This window comes from Pomacea canaliculata, linkage group LG12 (assembly GCF_003073045.1).
Source record: "Pomacea canaliculata isolate SZHN2017 linkage group LG12, ASM307304v1, whole genome shotgun sequence".
Classification (NCBI taxonomy): Eukaryota; Metazoa; Mollusca; class Gastropoda; order Architaenioglossa; family Ampullariidae; genus Pomacea; species Pomacea canaliculata.
In genome coordinates, this window is record NC_037601.1 from 2734352 (window position 1) to 2761487 (window position 27136).

General features: G+C 40.8%; 3 protein-coding genes and 1 long non-coding RNA gene across 8 annotated transcripts; 2 read left to right on the forward strand and 2 right to left on the reverse strand.

Annotated features, from left to right (window-relative positions):
• Positions 1–1169: 1169 nt before the first annotated feature.
• LOC112577429 lies at positions 1170–8809 on the reverse strand. 4 transcript variants are annotated; one of them, XM_025260494.1, is made up of 7 exons: positions 7380–7434; positions 6524–6726; positions 6035–6142; positions 5444–5585; positions 4455–4653; positions 3146–3400; positions 1170–2699 (listed from the first exon to the last, which is right to left on the reverse strand). In XM_025260494.1, the coding sequence occupies exons 4-7, from the start codon at positions 5549–5551 to the stop codon at positions 2611–2613; spliced, it is 651 nt and encodes a 216-aa protein (XP_025116279.1). In that variant the 5' UTR covers positions 5552–5585; positions 6035–6142; positions 6524–6726; positions 7380–7434; the 3' UTR covers positions 1170–2610. The 4 variants fall into 4 exon arrangements, with proteins under 4 accessions (XP_025116279.1, XP_025116281.1, XP_025116280.1 ...); XM_025260496.1 differs by having other exon boundaries at positions 6524–6627; positions 7380–7413; XM_025260495.1 differs by lacking the exons at positions 6524–6726; positions 7380–7434 and adding an exon at positions 8521–8809.
• A 929-nt stretch (positions 8810–9738) lies between these two features.
• LOC112553363 lies at positions 9739–14213 on the reverse strand. 2 transcript variants are annotated; one of them, XR_003097035.1, is made up of 3 exons: positions 12687–14213; positions 11334–12340; positions 9739–10691 (listed from the first exon to the last, which is right to left on the reverse strand). It is a non-coding gene; the product is annotated as an uncharacterized LOC112553363 (long non-coding RNA). The 2 variants fall into 2 exon arrangements; XR_003097034.1 differs by having other exon boundaries at positions 11334–11482; positions 12279–14202.
• A 3398-nt stretch (positions 14214–17611) lies between these two features.
• LOC112577344 lies at positions 17612–26812 on the forward strand. The gene is made up of 3 exons (XM_025260398.1): positions 17612–18048; positions 18498–18877; positions 25712–26812. Exons 1-2 carry the CDS (start codon positions 17763–17765, stop codon positions 18854–18856), a joined length of 645 nt encoding a protein of 214 aa, XP_025116183.1. The 5' UTR covers positions 17612–17762; the 3' UTR covers positions 18857–18877; positions 25712–26812.
• LOC112577343 lies at positions 24405–26806 on the forward strand. The gene is made up of 2 exons (XM_025260397.1): positions 24405–24843; positions 25295–26806. The coding sequence occupies exons 1-2, from the start codon at positions 24558–24560 to the stop codon at positions 25651–25653; spliced, it is 645 nt and encodes a 214-aa protein (XP_025116182.1). The 5' UTR covers positions 24405–24557; the 3' UTR covers positions 25654–26806.
• Positions 26813–27136: the final 324 nt, after the last annotated feature.

The following is a 27136-nucleotide window of genomic DNA, read 5'->3' on the forward strand; positions in this document are numbered from 1 at the left end:
AAAATTCCCTTTTTAAGGTCTTTCTTAACCATTTAAGTGGAAGAGACAAACCTACAAAGGGCCCCACAACTCCATTGCATTGGAAATGTATTATTGGCAAACAAGTCTGGACTTGGTTTCCTCATGATTGTCTCGTGATTTCTCCCTAAAAACCACTGATTGTCATACATATGATGTAGATGGTGAAATATTGGACAATGTTGGTCAAGAGAGTCCTTGAGCGAATGGGATTTCCTTACTTGTGTATCGTGTTTGTTTATTTTCCTGTTTCCTTCTTTGTATCCTCTCAGTTCAGACGACAGCGCTCTAACCATTCGGATATCCGTTTTCATGGTATTTAAGACGATTTATCTATTCCACGTGTCATCCACCAGGGTCCCTATTCGTGTAAGTCCTTGTCCCGGGTAAAACAAGTACGAGAGACTTGTCTGGGTAGTTATAAAGCTAGTCCGTTCTCCCCGGACGTTACTTTACCTCTACGACTGTTGTTCTAAATAGTGGCAAAGATGTGCCTGGGATAAAGTAACATAAAGTAATATTTATGGGTCTCGACAATCGGTCGTATCTACAGCAACAAGATGTTTGCTCACCTGACCACAGGTGTCAATTTACTCTCGTCAGATGAATACGACTGCTGATCAACTCTTCCGGCCGTGATTATCGAATAGACTTTATCTGACCTAATGTTGTAGTTATCGAAATGCTGTAGTTACTCTAAAGTATTGTTGTTATGATAATGTTATTGTGTGTTCAGTGCTAAGCCAACGAGTCCTTACAACAGGCCGCTGAATAAACAAATTTTGTGTTCAGATGTCTTCAGGCTGTCAACATGGATGTGGAGTTGCATTTCTTTTTAATTAAATTTGGGCGACTGGCACAGTGCTCTTGTCATGGGCTCAGATTTCTGCCTCTATAATGCGCATGCGTCATAGTTATGTGCTTAATACAGCAAATAAAATTTAAAAATTAAACGTTGAAAGAAAAACACGCACGGCGAACCAAAAGAGAAAGACAGAGCACACAGATCATAACTGTTTACGGACACAAGAGCAAACGGATGTCGGGTGTAAGGGGTGGGCACTCACGTCACTCTTCAGAGTACATACACGTTCAGTCAAAGCTATTTTCGCAGGTCGCCACGATCATACACCAGCAACCAACAACACCAGCTTGTTTGAATGTAAATTTATTTTGATCGCTACCCACGACGGCGGCAAGATGCCAAGAAACCGTCATGACGTCACATCAAGCTTGCCTATCAAGCGACTGGACCAACGGTCTTTCAGCCTTTCAAAAGGAAAAGGAGATAAGAGGCTTTCACTTCAAAGGGATTCTACTCGCAGCCAAAGCTGGCTGACCGCGTGGTGTTCAGCCTCTGCCAAAGCTCACAAAGACGCCCTGGACTAGCGGAGACTTTGGAAGCTTTTCGTCGATGAGTTGTGAGGTTTGCTCATCCACAATAACAACAACACCAGCCTTTGCAGATGTCACTGACCTCTGTTGATTCTAACCTTGTGGTTCCAGCAGCAATTAGTTTGGTTTAATTTTAATTTTCAGTTTATTAAAAGGCACTTTGTAGTCTAAAATATAATGACAACTTTGATGTGCGGCCTCACAAAGGCTTTTGTTTTGTTTTGTTTCAGAATATTTTAAGACATTCTTGAGAAAACGGGGCAGAAATGCCCGTGACAGTGTATGTATTTTTAAAGAAACGATCAAGAGACTAAATTGTTAAGTTCAGAAAGATAGATTTAAACATTACATGTCTAGGTTTAAGAAAAAAAGCATTCTAGCAGCTGAGAGATTACTTACTGCACAGGAAGACAAGTCATTTTCTAGAGAAATAAAATATCACAGACTTTTATGGCTATCGAGGCTTTGGGGAATGTGATGTGGCAAGCAAGCAAGTGGGAAAGGAAGGGAAAAAATAACATCCTAAAAGATCATAGTAAATATTAATAAGCATTGGAATATAACTACACGTAGAGTCGCAGTCTTGTTTACATTTATTCATATTTATGAACATATGATGGTATTGTGTGAGGTGTTTGATACGTTCTTTGATACATCCCAAAACGTGTGGTATGGGCACAGACAGCTGCTTGATTCATTGTAGCAGTTCATTGCAGTCCACGTGTCACTAAGTTAGTAGACCCATCATCATGTTGCTGTAGATGGTACGGACTCCAACCATAGAGGATATCGCTCCTACTACTCGCATGGCGAAGCAAGGGAGACAGCCTGTGACCCAGCCCCATGACACCCCATTAGTTCAGCTGCGTATGTGTGTATATAATGTTAGTAGGAGAGCACATATGATTCTAACGAGCTCAGGACAAGACAGCGATACAATATTGCTCAAAATTCTATATTGCACTACAGAATCTGACAGGGGTCATGACAGTCCCACGACTGAAAATACTGTAAAATATCTTCTGGTTACACAGACTAATCAGGTGATCAGACTAATCAGACTTTCTAGGTGAATAGGCTATCCCAAAAAAAACCTCTGTAAACATATCATAAGCTGCTATAGGCATGTGGAAACAAGTGTTGCTAAATGTTTTCTTTAGAAGGTAGAGGGGACGGAAGGGAGAGAATCACGTGACCTCAGCCGGTGATGTTGGGGTTGACTGTGAAGAGAAGGGAGAGTGTGTCGCACACCTCTGCTCGTCTCGCTCGCAGATGGCTGCCTTTGTCTGCAACAACAACAATACTTGTGTTCTCAAGCCTGTACTGAAAGTTTAGTCTTCACGCGAACCACCCGGAGATTTTCAACTTCGCCGGGAGTGTTATAGACCTCCGTCAGCTCTTTTACTGACATCTATTATAGATTGTATACACATTCACCATTGCTTGTACAGCTAAGATATTCGTCAGAAATTGTACAGAATGCGCCAGAGATATTCACTAGGCTTTACCCACACCCAACAAAAGTATCATGTTCATCGCAGATTTTACACACATGAGCAAAGTTGTCCTTTACAGAGATACAATCCTACGTACTTTGCGTTTACAAACAAATCCTTACAAATTCTCCAGTATCCAAAGCGCAGTGTATATTAAAAATTTATGAGAATAGAGATAACGAGTTTATCACTTCAATTCACTGGAGGCTGTGTGAGAGAGAGACACACATACGCACCACTGTGGTACACGTCATAGAAGGCTGATGGACTTTCAAAGAGGTGGACTGCGCAGTATGCGTGTGCACTGTAGGGGATCCAGGCATCCTTGAAACGCTTCATCTGATTCTGGGAGCCAGGATCTTGCACGAAGATCACGCCGTGGTTGACGCCCTTCGCGTCGTACAGGCTCGCAACCTTGTCGATGTACTCCTTCTGGAGAAAGGAGTTGCTCCGCACATTGTGCATCTCTTCCCAGTTAAAGGTCAGGTTGCCTGGTCAACAGGTGGAAAAACAGCAGGTGAACATTTCTGGCTAAACGTGATACACTCACATAACACAGGAAAAAACTGTCCTAAGTTGATTATCTTCTTAAGTCTGTTTATCGCGAACTTCTTCCCATCAGTCTTCATTCCTGTTATCAATAAGTGGATCGCTTGCAATGCTTATTAACATTCAGAGAGAATAAATTTGTTAACAAAACTTCATGAAACAAAAACTATAGTACTAGTGAAAACTGTTTTTAATCAACTAACATGAAGAAACTGTTAAAAACAGGCGTCGATAAGGATACAGTTAATGCCTGTCAGTGATGAGTGATGTACAATCTATAGAAGGGTTTCATACTACAAATTTATTCGTGTTAATACTAACTCACCACATATGATTAAAACAATGAATGTTTGCGCCTTATACTCAATAAGGTTTGATTCTAAGATCTGTGGACAGCAGCTTGATGGTAAATATCAAAGTTACATTAAACAGTTAAAGGGAAACAACTTCCTGAAAATTGGGACTGGATCGCTTAAAATGGCATTTGCTTCCCTTTGACTGTCGGTGGGATGCGGCGGTGACGGCAGTCCATTGCCAGACTGAACGGTCTCTCGTTTAACGAACACTTTCTGAGAAATGCGTCGTTAGGCGATAACTGGCTCTGAACGCGCTCAAAGCCATAAAAAAGGTGCTTGAACAGTGAAAATGACCGAGACATGAAACCAAACCAGCGATTTGTAGATGGTGCTGTGAGATGATGGCACACCTGAGGTGTCTGAGAGATAACAGCGGTGCTCACAGTGACTGATGTGCGGGTTGGAGTGAAGCAGGTGATTTGAAGTAAAGGCCAGCCTTACCTGGCAGAGTAAAGTAACGGAAAAAACAAAAGAAAGTGATTTGAGATGAGGGAGTCACCTTACCAAACTGTGATAAGTAGCGGCATGACGTGTAAATGATGCCATAAGATGATGACCCACTTTGCCTGGCTAAAGCAGGCAATGGAGGGACCTGCAGAAGAAGTGGATCGACGTGCATTGAGATGATGCTGCACCTTACCTGGCTGTGGCAAGTAGCGGAGAGGCATGCAGAAGAGCGCCACGCTGTCGGAGGGAGGGAGAAAATCATGTTGCTTGAGTTCAGGCTCACTGATGTACCAAAGAGTAGCTTGTTTCTCGCTGGGGAACATGAAGACAGCCAGACACCAGTCACGGCGATCGCCCCACTCCGAGTTAGGGAAAGATTCCAGCACCGCCACCTGCCGCAACAAACCGCAGCACCTTTTGGAAGTGATGTGCTTTTAGGTGAAGGGTGTGAGGTGAGATGAAGGGTGTGAGGGGAGGTGACATCTAAGTCGTGCGGTGAGCGATATGCAGAGATATCAAGGAAAGGTGCTGAGGTTCGTGAGAGGGCTGTTTGGTGAGTTTGGGATGCTCGTTATTTGCTGTGAGGTGGGTGGGCTCAACTGTAAGGTGAGTGGTGTCAAAATGAGGTGAGTAAGGATCGGCTGTGAGGCGTTGGACTTGTCTGTGAGGTGAGCGAGGGCTAGTCTCCAGTCCATAGACTGGGTGTAGGCATTGTGGGAAGATGTCGACCCTTTATCCCCTTCGTCTGCTTGATGGTGGCGATGTTTGGTTAGCAGAAAGGTAGGATATTAGGACGTGTCTTGATGTTGAAGTTGATGTTGGCATTGATGGAAGAGGAAGGGTGTTGGGCTGGGAGTTGATCTGATTATTTCAGACTCTCTGTTAAAAATACGTACAGGTAAAAAGAAAATAGCTCAGACATCCGTGTGAAGAGATCTGTATAAATGAGAGATGCTCAAGGAAGTGTGTGTGTGTGAATAGAGAGAGAAGCATGACGCATTGAAAAGGTACAAGTGATTCCCACATCGTCACATATCTCACTGATGATTCCCATACATTCACGTACCTCTCACTAGAATTTTCAAACATGTACGCACTGATGACCCCAGAAAGGCACTTTCCTGACTGGTGATTCCCACAAGAGGCACTTACCTCACTGGTGATTCCCACAGAGGCACTTACCTCACTGGTGATTCCCAGACACACGCCAGGCCCGTACTGCTTGATTCGGCCCTTCATGCGGATGAGGCAGTTGCGGATGCGGCGGTCCATCTCTGCCTTGTACCTCATCAGCACCTAGTACTTCCCCTCTTGCTGGCGGGTACTAACAGAAAGATAAGTTATATATATATATATACTCACAATGCACAATGTGTTTATACATTTATGTATACAATCTGTATATAATGACCTCGGCACTCCTCCATGTCAGCAGGTATTAGGACAAATCCATAATATGTGCAATATATAAAACCAAGAAGATTGACGGGCATACACAGTCTCTATCCTCACCCAGATGCTGGTTACTGTTAATCTAATAAAAATACCCTGGGGGACAAAATAACAAAACGTAATGTGTGTTAACTTTTTAAATTTCTGCAGCAACTAATCCAGACATTTAAGAAAATGCAATTGTTTGGGAAAGTTCTAAGCATATGTGATGGATATGTTTGTGTGAGCTGTCAATCTGGAAATAATAGTCATTATGACGGACGCACGCAGGCACGCAGGCACGCACGCAGGCAGGCATTTCTTTAATGTTAACCTCATTACCTCATAGAACTTTGTGTTCGACGGCACATTCGGGGAACTTTCTCCGTACCCACATATATTTTGTCTTGACCCTGGCATCTTCGTCCCAGCTCGAGCAGCACACAGAGCCTGTTGATAAGCACACGAACTCATTTGTCAGCGCCATCTTTTGTACAATCAAAGTCGAGTCTAGTCCTTGCATGCCCCTCTATCTCTTCTCCTTCCTCTAGCTTCTCCCAAGCAACCAAACTTTTCTCTCGCCCCTCTTTCACTCTCTCTTCCCCTCTATTCCTCCTCCCAAGTGTGTCTGTGCGTATTTATTCGTGCACGTACACAAGCTGGCCGAGCGTGCGTTTTATGAAAAGTGTGTGTGTGTGCATTTGAATAGGTGTTCCATGGGAGAAGAAACACTAGACCTCCTGTCCATACGATGCTGTAAGCTTGCTGTTAGTTTTGTTGATGTGTCTAAAACATATCGTGTGGTCATGTAACGTGCATCTTTTCCCTTACCGTTCAAATGTAGACACTGAGACGGAATAATACTTCTAATCCACCCCACTTTCGATTCTCGCAAATGTTTCGATCGTGTTCAGATTCCAGTACGGCATCTGTTACTAAAAGGTTTGTCTTTCTTTACGTCTCGTTCTCTGCACGACTTTCTTTCTTCTTCCTCTTCAGATGGTCTTTCATACAGCCGGCAATTTGTTTAATATCTATCGACATTACAAAGACACAATTTGCCCAGAGTGGGCGGCACAGAAAATGGCCATTCAGCCTCAGTTTGCCGGTGACACGGCTACAGAGGGTGGCTACCTCTGTGGTCTCATGTTCACCTAGCACGTTTACTGACCCTGTTACTCCCTCCTTATTGCTCTGGGCTTATTTTCATGAAGCATATTTATCCAGGTTTTATTCTACCCGAGCTGGATACATCCAATAACCGAAGATTGCCGATCACAACCCGTCTTCAAGGACCTGGGAAGTTCCCACTCAAATCGTGTAACAAATCGCGTCTCCTGATAATAAATATGGCGGAGATTGCGATATTTACCATGGATTCTGCTATCACGATATCTTACTTTCAGTTAACAGGAGTAAAATCACAGTTTTAAATGAAACCCGAGGCTGTATTTAACATATTTTGTTAATTTTGTCAAAAAAATCGCTTTATAATAAATAAAAAGCTTTTCGTGGAAAATGAATCTCGCTGTGGAATTGATCTTGATACTGCCTAACCGACAATTATTCCTACTGTCTAGTCGCAGTGTAATCGAATGCAGAATCAGCCACCTAGACTCTTTTGGATGCGATAACAAAGGATGCAAATCGTTGTGTACATGTTGACTGAATGCAATGTCTTTCTTACCTTCACGCAGTACTGTCAGTGATCACCGGCTCTCTCCGTAAATGTAATGTTCTAGAACATTCTACGTCTTTCTAGAGCATTCCGTGACGACAAGCAGTCTCGTTTAGTGTAATCGATGACGACAAATAATTCTGATGTCATAAAATAAAGTCTATCTCTCTATCAAATGACGTCAGCTCTCCTTCTCGCACAGTCACATGATTCAAAGATCAAGTTAACATGGTTGCTGTTAATTTTATTATTATCTCCTCGAGACAGTTAAATATAGACAACGCACATATCTATACAGACAATATCCTTCTGCGTCTCAAAATATTAATTATCTCCCATACAACATTTGTTATTCAGACTAAAAAAAATGCAAGCGTATTTATCTGCTTAAAAAATACTAATTTTTATTATGAAATATCTACACACAGCAGTTTGATACATTATACCAATTTTTAATTAGTCAAGTTACTTTTACGCAAGAGTTTATTATTCTGTTTCTATTTTATATTTCTTTTTCAGTTTGTTCATCTGTTCAAAACATGCACTAGCTGGAGAATTTGTTTTATTGAGTTGTGTTAGGTTATGTTGTGGTTGTATGCAGAAATAACACGGAGTTGAAATCTACTCAACCTTAGATAAACTGTTGGTTGCGTAAGGTGTACAATCTGTACACAATGACTTTGGTGCTCCTCCACGTCATCATGACAACAGCCAGTATATATTTTTTTTTTAAAAAGTTAGTTTGATTAGACGTCTACGTCGTTATGGTTTCAGTCCGTTTCAGTAGCCGTCAATGGTTATCATCTGAACGTAATGACAACGATACCCTTGCTATGTTTATTCAGTGGGTTTAAAAACAGTGTAGGACGCACGACTGGTCGCATAGCAACGAGACAACAGCAGCAACCTTTCCCCGACCTAGATAAGCCGAAGTAACATTGCGATAGAGAGGCTGATGTTTGTGCACGGTACACCTCTCCTGCGTTGCTAGGCACGCCGGCCTGTCAACACACTCGACAAGCTCCATCGACAACTCTGATAAACCGGTCAGCTGCAAGCCTTCTCTTAATTATCCAGAAACTATAGTCTACTTTGTCAACATTAGAGGACACTTAGGTTGAAGGGGAGCAAAGCATACTGTATCACTTACCTGTCACGCAAGAGTGAGCCAAAAGAACCTGTTCGGACGTGCTCTGTCGACTTCCACTGCTAGTCCGCGATTATTTTTTTTAACTTCTTTGAAACTGCCGAGCTGTGATGTGCTTCGCCACTCGGCCAAGCCAGGTAAACACTGCCGAAAGACTGAACAGCAATCGCCTAACGGGTGAAACTAAGTAAAGTAGAAACAAACCGTTTTAAAGAGGTTGGACACCACCAAGTCGCGAACGAAGTGTTGATGCGTCCTTAGATACTATGGGAGAGCCCTGACGTGCAAATGGCGTCCGTGTAGCCAAAAATAGAACAGGGTGGAGAGACACCTGGTGGGGGATTCTTTTATTACATGACTCGTCAGTACACGGGGAGTAACTCCCAGATGCTCCGATCTGCGCTGTGACAAGTAGCAGACGACAAATATGTGTGTAACTGAAATAATGTCGGACAACCAGTGCACGAACTAGCGCTGAATGGTCGATTGGCTACAAATCTTTGTCAATTTTTCTTCTTAAGTGCACAGCTTATTTAAAAATAATTCTTTCGGTCGGGTGGCTTCATTTCTGGTGGAAGGCGCGATCACAAAGCGAGACAACAGGGCCATCAACAGCCATCTTGGCAGCGGCTAGGTAAACCTGTATTGTGTCGCTGGGCGAGATAAGGAGTCAGCAGTGCATGATAAGAGGTTTTGTTCACTTTCATCGTACCCAGTAAGAGCATTCTTGAGCTGACTGTTTGCTCGAAGCTTCACTGACAGTTAACTATCTGACTACTTTACTTCATGCCTAAGTAACCTTTTGTTTTGGCCCGACTAGATGTAGAAGTAAACATTGAGTCATCGTGTTTTTCCACTGAGTGTTTTTCCATCAGATGCGAAAGTGATTGTATGAAAATGCTTTGTTTCTTACCTGAGCTTTTCTCAACGATTTTTAAGTCTCTAGTTCAAAGGAAGACTGCCAGATCGTTCACGTTAGGTACATCATATCCAAATTTGTTGACAAATCGATCTTAAAAGAATTGATCGGTTAGTTTTTGTCCTAACCTGCACTAATCTTGTAATTGCAGAATTAGCAACAATTAATAAACTAGACAGAGAGGCGCGTACACAATGTGCACACACACCACGTATACAAGCACACACGTACACACACACACGCACACACTTATACAGAGCAACGGTCTAGGACAGGAACGAATTGTATGCAACTTATGCGAACACAAAATACGAAATTTAATAAGTAAACTATAATTATTTTCATAAAGTACACATACAATCAATATATAGTAAATTTCCATGCAGAACTCAGACTGCTGCTGCGCTTGTAAACATACAAAAACTACACTAGCTTCTTTCTTAAAAGGAAATAAAAGCTTCTAATTGATGATCATCAAAGTAATTCCAGACCTACTAACATTGTAAAAAGGTGCACACTGACACGCGGATATCATCTTCGATGATATTCTCATTGAAAGATGACAGTGTAAGAGGATGAAACTGATCATAATATTAATTTAGTGTCATTATCATCAGACATCACGTGCGGCGCGAAAGCAGGTTTTCATCTTTTCATTCATCGCACCCACCCATCCTCTCTCTCTCTCTCCACATATTTTAAAAGATTATTAAATATAGATAATAAAAAGACTAATATCTAATACACTAATACACAACATAAAAAACAGTAATGTAACTGTACAAGTCTCCTTTTGTAGACAGTATGCATGTCTTTAAAGTGCGTGCGTACGTGAGCGAGTGGGTGAGAATTTGATGAGCAGGAGAAAAATAGAATGAAAAATGATACGAAGTAAAAGAGACAAACCCGAGTAATTGTAGGATACCAGAAAGGCATTAGCACTCATATAATAGGGTTTCTCAGGGGAACAAAGTTTTTAATATCTTTCTAATCCTAAGCCCATTGAGTAGGATGCTGGTGTGTAAACTCGCCCTTCCTCTTCTGATCCCCTCCTCCCATCTTCACGCGCTGACCTCTTGTAGAAGAAGAAGGAGGTGAAGGTAGCTCAGCGCTGATTTCAAGACCTTGTCGAAGTCTCCCCCAGCGGCCTGTCCTCAGGTGCGACACCGCCATGTTGGTAGTACACGCCGATGTTCTGCAGCATGCCGCTGACGTCACGCCACAGATTGGCTGCGTCCAGCAGCACGATCCCGATCTGCACAGCGAGCAGACGACAGCACAAGACCCGGATGTAAAACGCACAGATGGAATGATTATTATGATAATACGTTATAGTCTTACATCATAAACCTGAAAGTGGGACCCTCCATAGGTGGCATGGATCAACGATTTTAACATCTCACACCTAGATACACGAGACCTACATCATCAGAAAGAGTGTTCTCTGACAATTGTAAATCACTTTAAAATTTCAAAATTGGATGTTTTAAGTGTGTTTACAAAATTTTGTGAATGTGTAATTTTTGTATATTTAAAATCAATTTCAATTACGCACCAACTAAAGCGTTGAATTGAATAAAATAAAATTATCAACAGCATTCTCCTACAGAAAACGAACAAGATATTGCTTTTAATATACATGTATTTGCATTCACTGCAATAATTAACAAAGCAAAAGTTACAGAAATAGTGTCAGTATAAAATCGCAAACTTTGTTAATTCCTCAAAATATTTGCAATCCTTTAGTTGAAAGTATGACAGGGGCTAGGCACAATTCACAATTTAGCGGTGTGTACGAGCGGCATTAACCTCTCTCTCACAACAGACAGACACACACACACACTGACAAAACATGATGATGCATAGATTCCTTGTTGCTTGTAACAATATGACTCACCACTATGAGAGCAAAGATGATGCCTGCCGTAATTCCCATAGCAACGGCAGACGGTCTGTTGTCTGCTTTTGTGGCCTTGGAATGTGCAGCGGTCAGCGACTTTTTTATCATCGGCTCCTTGTCGTCCAAGATGCTGTTCACGTCCTCGGCTTGAGGTAACACGAGACATAGCGAGACTTCACCTTAGTACTTTGTTGATTGTAAGTGATATAAGTAAGATTTGTATTTACCAATAAGTCCATCTTATTTTCGAAATGAGGATTTTGCTACATTTGCGACACAGACATTATTCTGCATTATCTTCCAAATGCCAGTCTTAATAAACAGAAAACACTTTGCTAAGAGGAACCTTGAGGGGTTTGCTGTAATAGCAGGGAGTTGAGCTACGCCTTTCACATGCCGTGCCCTAGAAATAGTGAACCACTTAAAGTTCACAGTAAACTAAACATTCAGACTCTCACTCTTACCAATAATTTCTGAGTTTTGAATTATCGTAGAGACGCTAGCATTTTTAACTAACTGACGAAAGCAAATTAAGTTTACTCACTTCAAAATACTTATAAAATAACAAGTATAAGAATACCCAAGTAAGCTGGAAACAGTGTGAGAGCATTTCGAGCTTAACGAGAGGCACATTCTCTTTCGTAGACCAAAGCGATTGCAAAAATTTATTTTGAAAAGGTCTGAGCTACGGATATTTGAAGACAGTTGGCTTGGCCTGTGTTCAGAGGAACACAGACACTCAGTGGTCAAGTCATTCTGCCCAGAGATATCTGGTGCAGACATCAGCAAAAGTACCCGGCATCTGTTATAATAACGCGAGTACTCCGCCGGAAATTGCGAGGGACACAAACGAAATAGAGCCTGGGTGGGTCCGGACACTACATTTGTCACGTGGCCTTTGGTCACTGCCCACCAAAGTGACCAGGACAGTGCATAAAGTACCCCGGGTAGACTCTCGTGATGCCGATTCTGCAGGTCATCTTGAGAACATGTGTGCTTCCTGTCTGGAAGGAAAATAGTAGACAGTAAGGATAAGAATAATTTGATGGTAGAGGAGCAACAGTTTATAGAGGAACTGGGTCTGTACGAGTGTGTGTGTGTGTGTGTTTACCTTGGTTTTGAAACCTTAGCATTTCTTTAGTGAATATCTCAGATACAGTAGGTAGGTCTGAAAGTGTTATGATAAAGCTTCAGTAGGGTACAGATGTGCAAAAATATTGAAAATTATTGTTTTCTCTTAAGGAGAACATTGAACAAAACTAATGAATTTTAATTGTCCGTTACTAAAACAGACATACAAGTAGCTTGAGTCAAAATATATTCATAACTGTGGTAAAAAATTGTCCATACAAGTGTGAATTGTTCATTTGTTGTAATAAAAATTGTGAATCCTCTAACATCCTCAGATGAAGACCAAAAGAGCACTTGTCAGGGATTGTCACATTCAATGGACCGGCAACATTCTGAAAGATAGAAATAAAATACTGACCAGTTAAAGCAAAGCAATATCAGCAGGAAATAAAAAGGTTGAAAATTACTTACTCTTAGGAGAAGCTGACAGTCACCATGACTACTGCGTTGTGTTCTCTCTCTCTCACACACACATACGCACGCACGCACGCACGCACGAGCAAGTAAGCATACGTTTAGCCGATGGGTACCAAGCAAGGCAATGAAATTAACCAAACTGCAGAAGTCTTTGGAATGATAGGATTCCGAACATCTCCCAGATTGAACTCTTGGCGACAGGCCTTAGCACCGACATCAGCACACTGACGGCAAACACATTATTTCATTATTCTGAAGCTGACCATCAATAGTCTACACACAATGCTGCGGCAACTGCAGGGAGTCGCACGCTGACTGGAGAGACAGAAAATGAACATCACAGGCTTCTGTGGGGTCTTTGTAGCAACATTCTGTCTCTTCTGTACTACACTGGTAATGACTGGTGTCTGTGTCGTAAAGCAGCACGAGAAACCACCTGCCACACATAATTATTCTTCATAGACGTGATTATGTACTTTTAAAGGTAATTATTGCCAGGAAATCAACGGTTTTGAACCAAACGTTCTGGACTTTGGAACTTTGGTCAACATGCTGAAACCGGACTTGCTTGCCAGTCCATCGCCATGACATCTACCAATACAATGAACCATGGGGACACTTTATTGGTTGGACGCTTCGGCACTTTGCTCAGTTAAGAACGACCTTTGCTGTTGCACTTATTCAAAGGTTTATGCAACGTGTGTTGCGCAGTCAGTCCTCTACACTTTGTTGCTGCAGGTCCCCGTCTCCTGAAAATGTCTCTCAGACAATCGCTGGCTTGTGCAAACTTGACACAGCTTGACAGACATGTTTTGAACAAAAGAGCGAACATTGGCTAGCCAGTCAACGTCCACCCAGCTAGTAGCTGGCAGGTCAAAGTAAACTCCTGCCAGTGGAGGTTACTGTTGGCGATGGCATGGTCAATATGTTTGCACTGAAGGCTGTGTTTGTCATTTATGGTCTGTTTCTTCTTGCCATACTTTTATTTGCTCAGTCCCGCAGTCTTGTCTTGCGCCGCCAGGTCGTCGGCTGGTTGTTTTGGCAGAAAAGTGTTACCACCTAAAGGTGATTTCTTATTATCAGGGGAGAGGGAGGGAAAGATAACTGGAATACCAGAAGAAAACCCCCCGACGGCCTGCCATGGAAATAGGTATCACTAGTCTGGATGAATGAAGTTTTGCCAGCGGAGTGCAGTCCGGAAGAGGAGGGATGCGGGACATATTAGGGGATGTTCACAATTGCAAAACTAGTTTTGTGCATCGTTGTTCTCTGTAATACTCTCTGTACCCTGTCACAGAGGTCGTTCCCAGAAATCTAAAATCTCAGGTCAACGCTCTACAAAGCTGTATTCAGTTCAAGCAAATCCATGTAATGAACTATGACCATGGCTTTTTATGTCCATGACACTTTCTAAGTCCGGATTGATGTATAGGACTTCTGGTCACTACTTAGAAACCATTCCCTTCCATACTGTCTTCATCCAAACGTACACCCTACCCCCTGTACAGCCTACAGACTCTACAAGAAAACAATCGTCTCATGCTTGATGTAAGAAATCCGTTGAGAGCCCTACATCCGGGATGTGTTTGTGTGTAAAAGGCTTCATGGCACTCGCTCTCTACTGCAGCCAGACTTTCAAGTGCACACAGCTACTTGACAACTACTGACCACTTGTGGCAGTCAACCGTTGTCCACTTACCCACGGCAGAGCAGACATTGTTGTTTGTATTTACAATAAGGTTGTTATTCTCCAGTTGTCACATCCATGACCTCGGATAGTCCGTGTTTCTGCGTGTTGCCAGCAAACGGTTGCAGTTGTGGTGTTGCGAGTGCAGGCTGCCCTTGACATCATTCTGTACTCTTCCAATACACGGCAGTCAAGCTGTTATCTCCTTGTGATGTGATTTTCATGTTTAAATTTGCCAAACATAAGCACAAATTCGACAATGTGTTAGATGATATTGTGTCCGTTTGCCGATGTCCTAAAAAAAAAAAGAACCCTGCACATTTATTGCATGGGCTGTTTACGAATATTTTGTAAAAGATTTATTTATAAAATATGTTTTTTTGTAAAATTACATGTGTCGAATTTACACCTTTTATTACTTTTGTGCATGTTTCTCTTTTTCACAAGTCCCTCTTCTCGACCAATAAAGTAGTTAATTCGCCTTCGCAACTGAACGGTTAGTTGTTAGGATTGCAAATAAATGATCAATATCCGCTCAGACAAACATTTAACCAAATTAAATATAAAAGGATGAAAGATAACTGGCCGAATATTCTGCTACATTTCCCATTATGACCATGGCACTTTTTAAAAAAGTGCACTGCAATCTTGACCTAGCCTGTTACAAAAAAATGACCAAGCGATCATGAGGTTGAGCAAGACGAAAACAAACTTTGCTGTCAACAAATAAAAACAAAGAAAGCCTGCTAGGATCTTGCTAACGGATTTCTGCGAAATTCTGATAGCTGCTAGAAAACCACCCCCTTTCTTACTTCCCCCATTCTAACCTACCCCTACCCCCTGCACCGCCTACAAGTCTACAAAAATTCTTAGAAAGAAGTGTTATCGTGCTTGATGGAAGGATGGTGCAAGAGCCCTACATCCGGGATCTGTTTGTGTGTAAAAGGCATCATGGCTTCATGGCACTCGCTCTCTACTGCAGCCAGACTTACAAGTGCACACAGCTACTTGACAACTACTGACGACTTGTGACAGTCAACCGTTGTCCACTTACCCACGGCTGTTCGTTAGTTAACAGGGGGCTGAACATTTAATGATTCCGTATAATTGAGTGCAACACTGTTTCTTTAAATATGGGTGAACACCCGTCTTCTGTTCTACAAACATCATCATGCACAGAAGGAGATCAAAAAGAGACAAACAAACAAAATCAGTGTTTGAAATTTTGTTTACATTTATTCAATGTGGCACAAGAAAGCTCAACACCGTAGAGCAGAGGTAACATTTAGCAATCGCCAGAAGTTACCAGAAAATTCGGACAAACTTTGTATGTGACACCTTCTCGCAGGGGCTTTTAATAGGGTTCTTTTTGTCCCGAGGCACGAGTCACACATGTTTCCAAAATCAACAAACAAACAAAAATAATCCTCGAAAAATTTCGATCAAATTGATTCTAGGTACCGTAAGGAACTTAACAGCATAGAAAGGGGTAACAGTTGTTTATTCATTTTGCAATCACTATAAAGTACAAGAAAATGCTCAGTAACTGAGTTTTAAATAAAAAACGTTTCCTAGAAATCGTTTCTCACAGAAAACAATTTGACTCAGCTAACTGCACGTGCATGTTTCCTGTTTACGATATTCTCTGCCAGCAAAGTCTGATGTACTCATGCACTTACTATGACAGAGCAGACATTGTTGTTTGTATTTACAATAAGGTTGTTATTCTCCAGTTGTCACATCCATGACCTCGGATAGTCCGTGTTTCTGCGTGTTGCCAGCAAACGGTTGCAGTTGTGGTGTTACGGGTGCAGGCTGTCCTTGACATCATTCTGTACTCCAATACACAGCAGTCAAGCTTTTATCTCCTTGTGATGTGATTTTCATGTTTAAATTTGCCAAACATAAGCACAAATTTGACAATGTGTTAGATCAGTGATGCCCAACCTTTTTCGGCCTGCGGGCCATATCCATTTCGGACAGCCGTGTCGCGGGCCACTTCACCGCAAAAATACAAAAAAAAAAAGCAGATACCATTTTTTATTAGAAACAAGTTGTACTTACCATTAATTATGTAGTAATTAGTAGGATATTTGAAGTTGTTTACCCAAAACTAACTTCTGAATGTCCGGCTGCATCGTAGAGACACCAAGTCGGAGCACTGAATCGAAATGTTCGTCCATCGAAAAAAAGATTGAGAGACGTCCCTACGTGGGGATAAATACTTTTTCTTCCTTTTTTTTTTTCGTTTTTTAAGGTCTTCTTTTATTACTAACATGCCGATTTACTGCACTGTGGGCAGAAGTTTCGCGGGCCGGATATGGCCCGCGGGCCGTAGGTTGTGCATCCATGTGTTAGATGATATTGTGTCCGTTTGCCGATGTCCTAAAAAAAAAAAGAACCCTGCACATTTATTGCATGGGGTGTTTACGAATATTTTGTGAAAGATTTATTTACAAAATATGTTTTTTTTGTAAAATTACATGTAAATCGAATTTACACCTTTTATTACTTTTGTGCATGTTTCTCTTTTTCACAAGTCCCTCTTCTCGACCAATAAAGTAGTTAATTCGCCTTCGCAACTGAACGGTTAGTTGTTATGATTGCAAATAAATGATCAATATCCGCTCAGACAAACATTTAACCAAATTAAATATAAAAAGATGAAAGATAACTGGCCAAATATTCTGCTACATTTCCCATTATGACCATGGCACTTTTTTAAAAAGTGCACTGCAATCTTGACTTAGTCTGTTAAAAAATATGACTTAGCGATCACGAGGTTGAGCAAGACGAAAACAAACTTAACTGTAAAAAATAAATAAAAAAAGAAAGCCTGACAGGATCTTGCTAACGGATTTCTGCAAAATTCTGATTACTACTAGGAAACCTACCCCTTGCTTACATCCTCCATTCTAATGTACCCCCTTCCCCCTGAACCACTTACAAGCTCTGCAAAAATACATAGAAAGAAGTGGTATCGTGCTTCATGAAAGGATTGTGCAAGAGTCCTACATCCGGGATCTGTTTGTGTATAAAAGGCATCATGGCACTCGCTCTCTACTGCAGCCAGACTTACAAGTGCACACAGCTACTTGAACACTACAGACGACTAGTTGCAGCCAACCGTTGGTAAGGTTTGACACCCTCATCAGCAGCAAGACTACGTCTGCTATTGCCGTTCGTTGACGATGACGACACTGATGCCGCTTGTGTCTGTCACCGGCCTGCTGCTCCTCCTGCTGACCGCAGCTCCCACCTCCTGCAATAGGTTGACACCGGGCAGCCATCTTCCTCCCTTCTCTCGTGGCAACGTCAACGGTGAAGGAGCAAGTGCTCCTGGTGACGTCATCGACAACGTAGTCGATGTGAAGGCTGAAGGCTTCGTCGAGAAAGACACGAAAGCAGATGAACTCACAGAAAGCGCACTGAAAGACGATGTTTTACAGACCTTGGAGACGACAGGACTAAATGCAGGTAAAGTTTTCTTTTTTAATCAATTCTTTAACTAATGTATTCTTTACCCTGCTACCCAATGAAAGTAATGAAAGTTATTATCTATCATCTGTTGTTTTGTGTCCTTAACCAGGAATTCAAACTTAGAAGATGTTTGGCAGACTATTAAAATCAACCCGATAACAAATTATTTCCAAAGACTTGAATTTCTTCTCGAAGATCCGCTACGATAACAGTAAACTCAACCATCAACTCAACCTTAATTTTTTTAAATTCAAAACACTTTAAACTTTTTACTTTACTAACCGCGTTGGTAAAACTGTTTACCGTGTAGGCAAAAGGTCGTTACAATTAGCCAATGGGAGTTAAACCCATTTTGTGGTTCACGCACAAGGGAGAAAAATCTGTAGAAATCTTTCTCCTTTGAATATCTGTGACAGACTTTCTATTTTCTTTTTTTACTCTCACAGACGACCATGATGGCCTCCCACCGTTGCAAAGCGTTGAGCGAGACTCCAAAGTGACGTCACCGAGAGCCGCACGACTTCGCCGGAACGTAAGTCGACTTCGTCCTTTCCTCGCGACATTCACGTGGACTCACTTCACCAATGATGGCCTGATTGCTATACATCACTACTCCAAACGTGGAAACTACCAGACTGCCCGTCGCGACTACAGGTCCCTTTGTCCCTTTTGCTCTGGAAACATGGGATCGTTTGGACAATATCTTATTTCAGTCGAAGAAGATCCATTGGGTAATGGATTAATAGAAATCTACAATTCTGGAAACAACTATTGGAATTATTTCCATTATTATCCAAATTACTAAAACATGTGATTCAAGTTCTTCCTAGCTGTCCTTGCAACATAGCTAACAACCTAACATCTCAGATAATTAATGATACCGAGAACCTACTTTCAGGAGGTTTAAGGGTTCGGGGAACTGACATTGAGTTTACATATACATTAAAATCCTAAATGCGTTAGAAACTTATAAACAATTTGAATTTATGTTTTAAATAATCTCTGACTATGTATCGCTCAACTTATTTTTTCAAGAGATGCGTTTTCAAGTAAAGATAGTACTAGTAACAATATAAAGTCAGTTCTAATAAAGAATGAACAACAATGTTTAAAAGGCTTAGAGCAAGTTCATCTCTAGGTGCTCACAGTAAATGTTTGTCTTTGCTTACTATGGGAACTTACTTCCATAATAATGTATTTAATACGATCCATCAGCACAGCCATGAAATCCTACAGAAAATATCAAATTTCTTCCTTACTGTTAAATACAATCACCGTTAAACTACAGCTAGATCTTGACAGTATTACTTATATTGTTTGCTTATATGCATGTCAAAGTAATGCTTATTTGTAAAAACATATTTTTGTCTCCTTAAATGAAGAAGGATTCCTATTCCTTGTGTAAAACTGCAATTATAATACAATACAATACAATACAATGATAATGGAATGCTGGGTAGTCATGTATTTTTGTCTCATTTTTAATGCATTTGCATAGTCGCTTAATAGAGGGGAGTCCTGGAGGCACAGGGAGGACAGCTGACCGTTAGAAGTAGGAGACTGGTGGACAATAGTTTCCCAGTAACAGAGGCAGAAAGAAGCCTCCTACACCTCCACTGAATGCCTCGTGTGTCCAGTGCTGTAGTCAACGTGTGTGATACACTTGCAATGTTTGTAGTTTCTACTTTTGTTAAAATTGTGTGAAATCACTTTGGCTCATTTATTCTGGATGTCTTGCTTGAAGTCTGATGTCTTAAACTGTTATAGAAATTCAAAATACTTGTTTCATGCTTTTCTACCCACTACGGGCCTGACACCGGAAACAGACTCAGTCATGTGGACAGCCTCCAGGTACTCAGACGTGTACTCATATCAAACTGTACCAGCAACAGCAGTATTTTATGTTTTTAATAACATTTCTTAAATAAAAATTTCCTTTCATAACGCTTTTCTTTTGTTGTTACAGTATTTCTAAAAACTGTGTTTATTGTTTGTTTGATTGTAAGTGAAAGTCTGGGATGTGTGGTCTCTATGTTTGCGAGAAAAGTGCGATCCATGTTCCAGATGTTTACAGTCTCGGTCTACCTACACTGTCAACAAACAAAGTCCACAAATGTTTCACACATACGAAATCTGCAATTAAATTTATTTCTACATTCATTATTCTTTTCGCTGCTTAGTGTGTCTATCCATTTCCCAATGAACAAACTCTTTCACTGACCACAGATGCCTGTCATTTAACAATGGCCAAGACCCATGGTGGAAACAAGCCTCCGGTAACATTGCCCTGACATGTGATTAAAAGGGTTTACTCACACGGACGTGACTCTGGGAGAATAACAACATCATTGTAAATACAAACAACAATGTCTGTGCTGTCATAGTAACAGCACGTGACCAAGCGCCTGGTAGCATTTTCGTTTGAACACTTGGTTATTCAGAATTTTATGGTACCTACTGGTGATTGCTAAACGTCACTTCTTCTCTGTGCTGTTGGAATCTTTGTGGAAGTTTAAATCAATGTAAAGTTTAATAAACAAATTTGCTTGTTTATTTGTTTGTTTGTTTGTTTTTCTGTTTGTTGTGTTTGAAAATATTTGTGACTCGTGCATTGAAACAACCACACTTTCCATTTGCAGCAGACAGATGAATGATAAATCTTTAATGTAAGCATATATATTTATATATAGTAAGAATACGATGTAGATTTTATATGCATGTATCTAAGCACAGTAAAACAGTTATCTCTCAGTCCGCGTGTCTTTACACACGTAAACATCGTATCTCCAGTCTATAATTAACCGTGCATTGAGTTATCCGGAATCATCCACCTACCTAAACTCTCGGTATGGAGTTACCCAGCGAAGCAATGAGGAGGTGGACACAGATGAACCTCACAAAAGAAAGCTTGTTCTGTCATCAGTAGTTTCAATATTTTTGTTTACTCCACTTAGAAAATTCACGATAATCAAGGATGAGCACTACCGCTGTTTACACACTGCACTTGTATAACGGTTGGCTCAATAAAAACAACAAAAGCTTTTTTCAACACTCTTGTTAATGTAACAGATTCGGCGAACGAGAAGAGAAAGCCACGCGGTACGGTTCTCGACATCATCACCAAACATCAAGAGATCAACAAAACAAATGTCAGGAGAGAACACAGATACAAATTACATTGTGAAGACCTCAGCTCGTGGTAAAGCTATGACCCTGTGTTATTCATCTCGTGACCTTACAGATTTGTTCTTTTTCTGTTCTTGATGATGTTTGTAAAATTATATTTCGAGAACAGTCGACTGGTGTTGACCCCGATTAGAGGAAACAGTATCTTGCACTCAATTGTAAGCAATCATTGAAAGGAACTTTGCAACCGCTTATTCTTTAATGAGCAGCCGTGGGTATGTATGCTTCACTCAAATAGAGAGAAAAGTATTTATCTTGAATATTAAGTTCTGATGTCAGTGATCAGTCTAAAACTATGGTCTGTCGAGGTCAAAGTGCAGCAACCCACTCAGTAGTTCTTACGCAGGTTCCGGATGTCCTGTCCCGTGTCACCCCTAGGTCCTCGATTAAATTTGTTTATATCACCCCCACCATCTGGTTCTTCTTCGCCGAAAGGAACAACGGAAGGGGTTGAGGAAGTCATAAGTGTTTCGGCGACCACGTGAGGACCTCTGTGACGTCACGTCCGGCAGGGCCTGGAAGGCATCGAGCTCCCGTAGGGCAGACAAGTATGGTAGCACGATTAGGACCTTTGATTGGTACCGTGGCTGAAAAACAAGTAACGATGCACAGTACGATGACAAATACAACTTTGTTTCAGGCTAACCACTACTTACTTCTATAAGACAATAACCCTTGAATGAATACTCAATCAATCAATCAATTACTAAACTATTTATTTGCTTACTCCTGTTGGTGCCTAAGCCGGTACATAAGGATCCACTAGACACCTCCATTTTTGTCTATCAGCAGCAAGTTTATCCAAGTTGTTCTAGCATAGTTTATAGTCCTTCAATTCTCTCGCTACTGACCTTCACCATCTTTGTTTTCGCCGACCTCTTGCCGTCAGCTGTCCAATGAAGGTTTATTTTAGGTGGAGCCTATGGTTTCATTCTGCAGACATGCTCTAGCAATTCCCATCTTCCTGTTTAGATGGTGTTTATTTTTGTTTATTTGTGCAGCTGACTTTAGTCAGGATTTCTTCGTTAGTAAATATATTAGGCCAAAACATTTTGAACATTTTCGTCAAACATTTGGTTTAAAAGGTCTCTAGTTTGCAATTTTTGCTTTTATCTCCTTTCATAGAGCTAGACCGAAATCATGTGAAGATTTTAATTTTGTAGTCTTCCTTAGAATTTTGGACTTCCATATTTCTTTAAGCATGACAAAACTTAATTTAGTCTGATGAGTCTGTTCTTTGCACCTGTTTCTGTATCTGCATCTGTTGTTACTACACTGCCAATGTAGGTACTTACCTGGACTTTCTCTACTTCTTTGTTATCAATTGTGATGGGTTCTGTTGACTATACTTGATGTCCTATATCCTAAGTCCTATATTTGATGCATATTTCGTTAGATCGTTGATTTTTGCCTCCACGGCTTTGTGTAGCCTGCATAACATAACAGTATGATCAGCATCATTTAAGTCTTCCAGTACAGATGTAAGTATCAAACGGATTCCTCTTTTCTTGTCTTTTGTTGTTTGTTAATAAGCCAGTCCATGGCCAGTAGCTATAAAAATCGTAAGAGAATTCCTCAATGTTGTGATAGTGTTGAAGAAGTCTGTTAGCTTGCTGTTGCTACAAACTACCTGGCAGTGAAAGTCTGTATAATGCTTTTATTACTTTCACTAATTTCTGTGTGACGCACAATGATTCATAATGATTCAAACTGATTGCTGTCAAACGCTTTTTCAATGTCTGTAAACACGGCATAAAGAGTGCTGTTCTGTTCTGTGCTTTCTTCTATGATCTGTCTTAATGTGAAGATTTGATGATTGCTTGACCCTCCTTTTCTAAAACCTACTTATTTTTGCCTGATGATGTCATCAAGAACATTGGTGATTCTACTGAAGATTTTGCTTGTTTGCGATAACACAGTTATGCTTCGCTTAATGTTTCGGTCTCTTAAGTTGTCTTTCTTTGGGAGTTTAAAAAATATGCCTTTTACCATTCGTCGGGTGTTTCTTCAGTATTCTCTATTTTCTGGAAAATCTTGCACAGCAGCTTTGGTGTTTCTTCTGCTTCCAACCATCACATTTCCGAGCAAATCCCATCATGTCCTGGCGTTATGCCATTTTTTGGTGTTGGATCGCGTCCATTACTTCGGTCATGGTGGTGGGGCTCAGGTTTATTTGCAGGTCTTCTTTACATTCTGGGCTTGGTCGGTAGTGCAGATGCTCGAAGTGCTCCTTCCCTCGCTCCAATTTATTACTTTTCAAGTGATTATGTTCCCAGCCTGAGTTTTATAATGTTAGTCTTGACTATCACTTCTACTCCCTATCATCCTTTTTATGATGTTGTAAACAAGTTTATGTCTTGTCTTCTGGTAGCTTCTTCTGCTCTTAAAGTTAGGTTTTCTACAAACGTTCTGTTGTCTCTTCTAGTGCTCCTCTTACCTTCCTTGTCTTTCTGGTAATATTCTTTCACCAATTTCGTTTTTAGGCGTGGCGACTTTGTACCATCTGAAACATCTGGATCGACATAGTGACCTCAGATCTTAGACATCTTTCACTTACTACCAAACAAATCATAAAAATATACATGAAATTTTTAAGAATACTGCAACAACAAGAAAAGCTTTATAAAAGAATTTTTTATTCATAAAACTTTCTTTGAAAATGTAAATTACGACTGTTGCTGGTATAGTTTCAGTGTGAGTACAGGATTGAGTACCTGGAGGCTGTCCACTTGACCGAGTCTGTTCCGGGTGTGGTAAACCCAAAGCCGAAGGTAGGGATAGGAGGCGAATAGGGGCGACCTGTACAACACTTTCTCCAAAGCTTTAAGGGATTTGGTCAAACGTGTCTGGCACTAGGTTTTCTAGGCATACATGCACTGAACAAAGAGCTGGTCGCAGATGCTATTAAACCTGTATGACAGCAGTGGTGCTGCCTTCTGTCAGTCATGCGCATGGAAAGTCCACAACATCACAAGTATGAATAACATCCGCAACAGCAAATACGGATTTCTGAAAACTTCTGATCACTATTTGAACTCTTCACCCCCCCCCCTTACTTACTTTAACCCTACTCCAGGCTACAAGCTCTTCAAGAAAACAAAGACCTCAGTTTTGTCATGCTTCATAAAAGGATTGTGCAAGAGCCCTACATCCGGGATCTGTTTGTGTATAAAAGGCATCATGGCACTCGCTCTCTACTGCAGCCAGACTTAGCACACAGCTACTTGAACACTACTGACGACTTGTGGCAGTCAACCGTTGGTAAGGTTTGACACCCTCATCAGCAGCAAGACTACGTCTGCTATTGCCGCTCGTTGACGATGACGACACTGATGCCGCTTCTGTCTGTCACCGGCCTGGTGCTCCTCCTGCTGACCGCAGTTCCCACCTCCTGCAATGGGTTGACACCGGGCAGCCATCTTGCTCCCTTCTCTCTTGGCGACGTCAAAGATGAAGATACCAGCGCTCCTGGTGTCGTCATCGACAACTCAGTCGATGTGAAGGCTGAAGGTTTCGTCGAGAAAGACAAGATAGCAGATGAACTCACAGAAAGCGCACTGAAAGACGATGTTTTACAGACCTTGGAGACGACAGGACTAAATGCAGGTAAAGTTTTCTTTTTTAATCAATTCTTTAAGTGATGTATTCTTTACCCTGCTACCCAATGAAAGTAATGAAAGTTAGTATCTATCATCTGTTGTTTTGTGTCCTTAACCAGGAATTCAAACTTAGAAGATGTGTGGCAGACTATTAAAATCAACCCGATAACAAATTATTTCCAAAGACTTGAATTTCTTCTCGAAGATCCGCTACGATAACAGTAAACTCAACATCAACCCAACCTTAATTTTTTTTAATTCAAAACACTTTAAACTTTTTACTTTACTAACCGCGTTGGTAAAAATGTTTACCGTGATTTTACCGTTTAGGCAAAAGGTCGTTACAATAGAAGTTAAACATATTTGCTGGTTAACGCACAAGGGAGAAAAATCTATAGAAATCTTTCTCCTTTGAATATCTGTAGCAGACTTTCTATTTTCTTTTTTTACTCTCACAGACAGCCATGATGGCCTCCCACCGTTGCAAAGCGTTGAGCGAGGCTCCAAAGTGACGTCATCGAGAGCCGCACGACTTCGCCGGAACGTAAGTCGACTTCGTCCTTTCCTCGCGACATTCACGCGGACTCACATCACCAATAATGGCCTGTTTTCTACACAGCACTACTCCAAACGTGGAAACTACCAGACTGCCCTTCGCGACTACAGGTCCCTTTGTCCTTTTTGCTCTGGAAATATCGGATCGTTTGGACAATATCTTATTTCAGTCGAACCAGATATATTGGGTAATGGATTAATACAAATCTATCGTTCTGAAAACAACTATGTTGAGTCTTTCCATTATTATCCAAATTACTAAAGAATGTGATAGAGGCGAACGACAAAAAAAAAACTAAAGAATGTGATTCAAGTTATTCCTAGCTTTCCTTGCAACATAGCTAACAACCTAACATCTCAGATAATTAATGATACCGAGAACCTACTTTCAGGAGGTTTAAGGGTTCGGGGAACTGACCAAGTGTTTACATGTACACATTTCAATAATAAACGAGTTAGAAAATTAAAAACAATTTGAAATTATGTTTTAAATAATCTCTTACGATGTATCTTTCAGCGTGTTTTGGAAGATAAATGTTTTGCATTAAGGATAGTACTAGTCAGTTATAAAGAAAATGAACAACCATGTTTAAAAGGTTTAGAGTAAGTTCCTCTCTAGGTGCACACAGTAAATGTTTGTCTTTGATTGCTTACTGTGGTCAGTTACTTCCATAATCTTGATTCAACACAATCCATCAGCACAGCCATGAAATCCTACAGAAAATATCAAATTTCTTCCTTACTGTTAAATACAATCACCGTTAAACTACAGATAGGTCTTGACAGTATTACTAATAATACTGCTTATATGCATGTCAAAGTAATGTTTATTATAAAAACAGATTTTTGTCCCTTTAAATGAAGATGGATTCCTATTCCTTGATTAAAACTGCAATTATAATACAATACAATTATAATTGAATGCTGGGCAGTCATGTATTTTTGTCCATTTTTTAATGAATTTGCATAGTCGCTTAATAGAGGGGAGTCCTGGAGGCACAGGGAGGACAGCTTACCATTAGAAGTAGGAGGCTGGTGGACAATAGTTTCCCAGTAACAGGCAGAAAGAAGCCTCCTACACCTCCACTGAATGCCTCGTGTGTCCAGTGCTGTAGTCAACGTGTGTGATACACTTGCAATGTTTGTACTTTCTACTTTTGTTGAAATTGTGTGAAATCACTTTGGCTCATTTATTCTGGATGTCTTGCTTGAAGTCTGGAGTGTTTAAACTGTTATAGAAATTCAAAATACTTGTTTCATGCTTTTCTACCCACTACGGGCCTGACACCGGACACAGACTCGGTCATGTGGACAGCCTCCAGGTACTCAGACGTGTACTCATATCAAACTGTACAGCAACAGCAGTATTTTATGTTTTTAAAAACATTTCTTCAATAAAAAATTCCTTTCATAAAGCTTCACTTTTGTTGTTGCAGTATTTCAAAAAGTGTGTTTATTGTTTGTTTGGTGGTAAGTGAAAGTCTGGGATGTGTGGTCTCTATGTTTGAAAGAAAAGTGCGATCCAGATGTTCCAGATGTTTACAGTCTTGTTTACCTACACTGTCAACAAACAAAGTCCAGAAATGTTTCACACATACCAAATCTACAATTAAATTTATTTCTACATTCATTATTCTTTTCGCTGCTTAGTGTGTATATCCACTTCCCAACGAAGAAACCAAACCTTTACTCTTTCGCTGACTACAGAGGCCTGTCATTTAACAATGGCCAAGAGCCATGGTAGA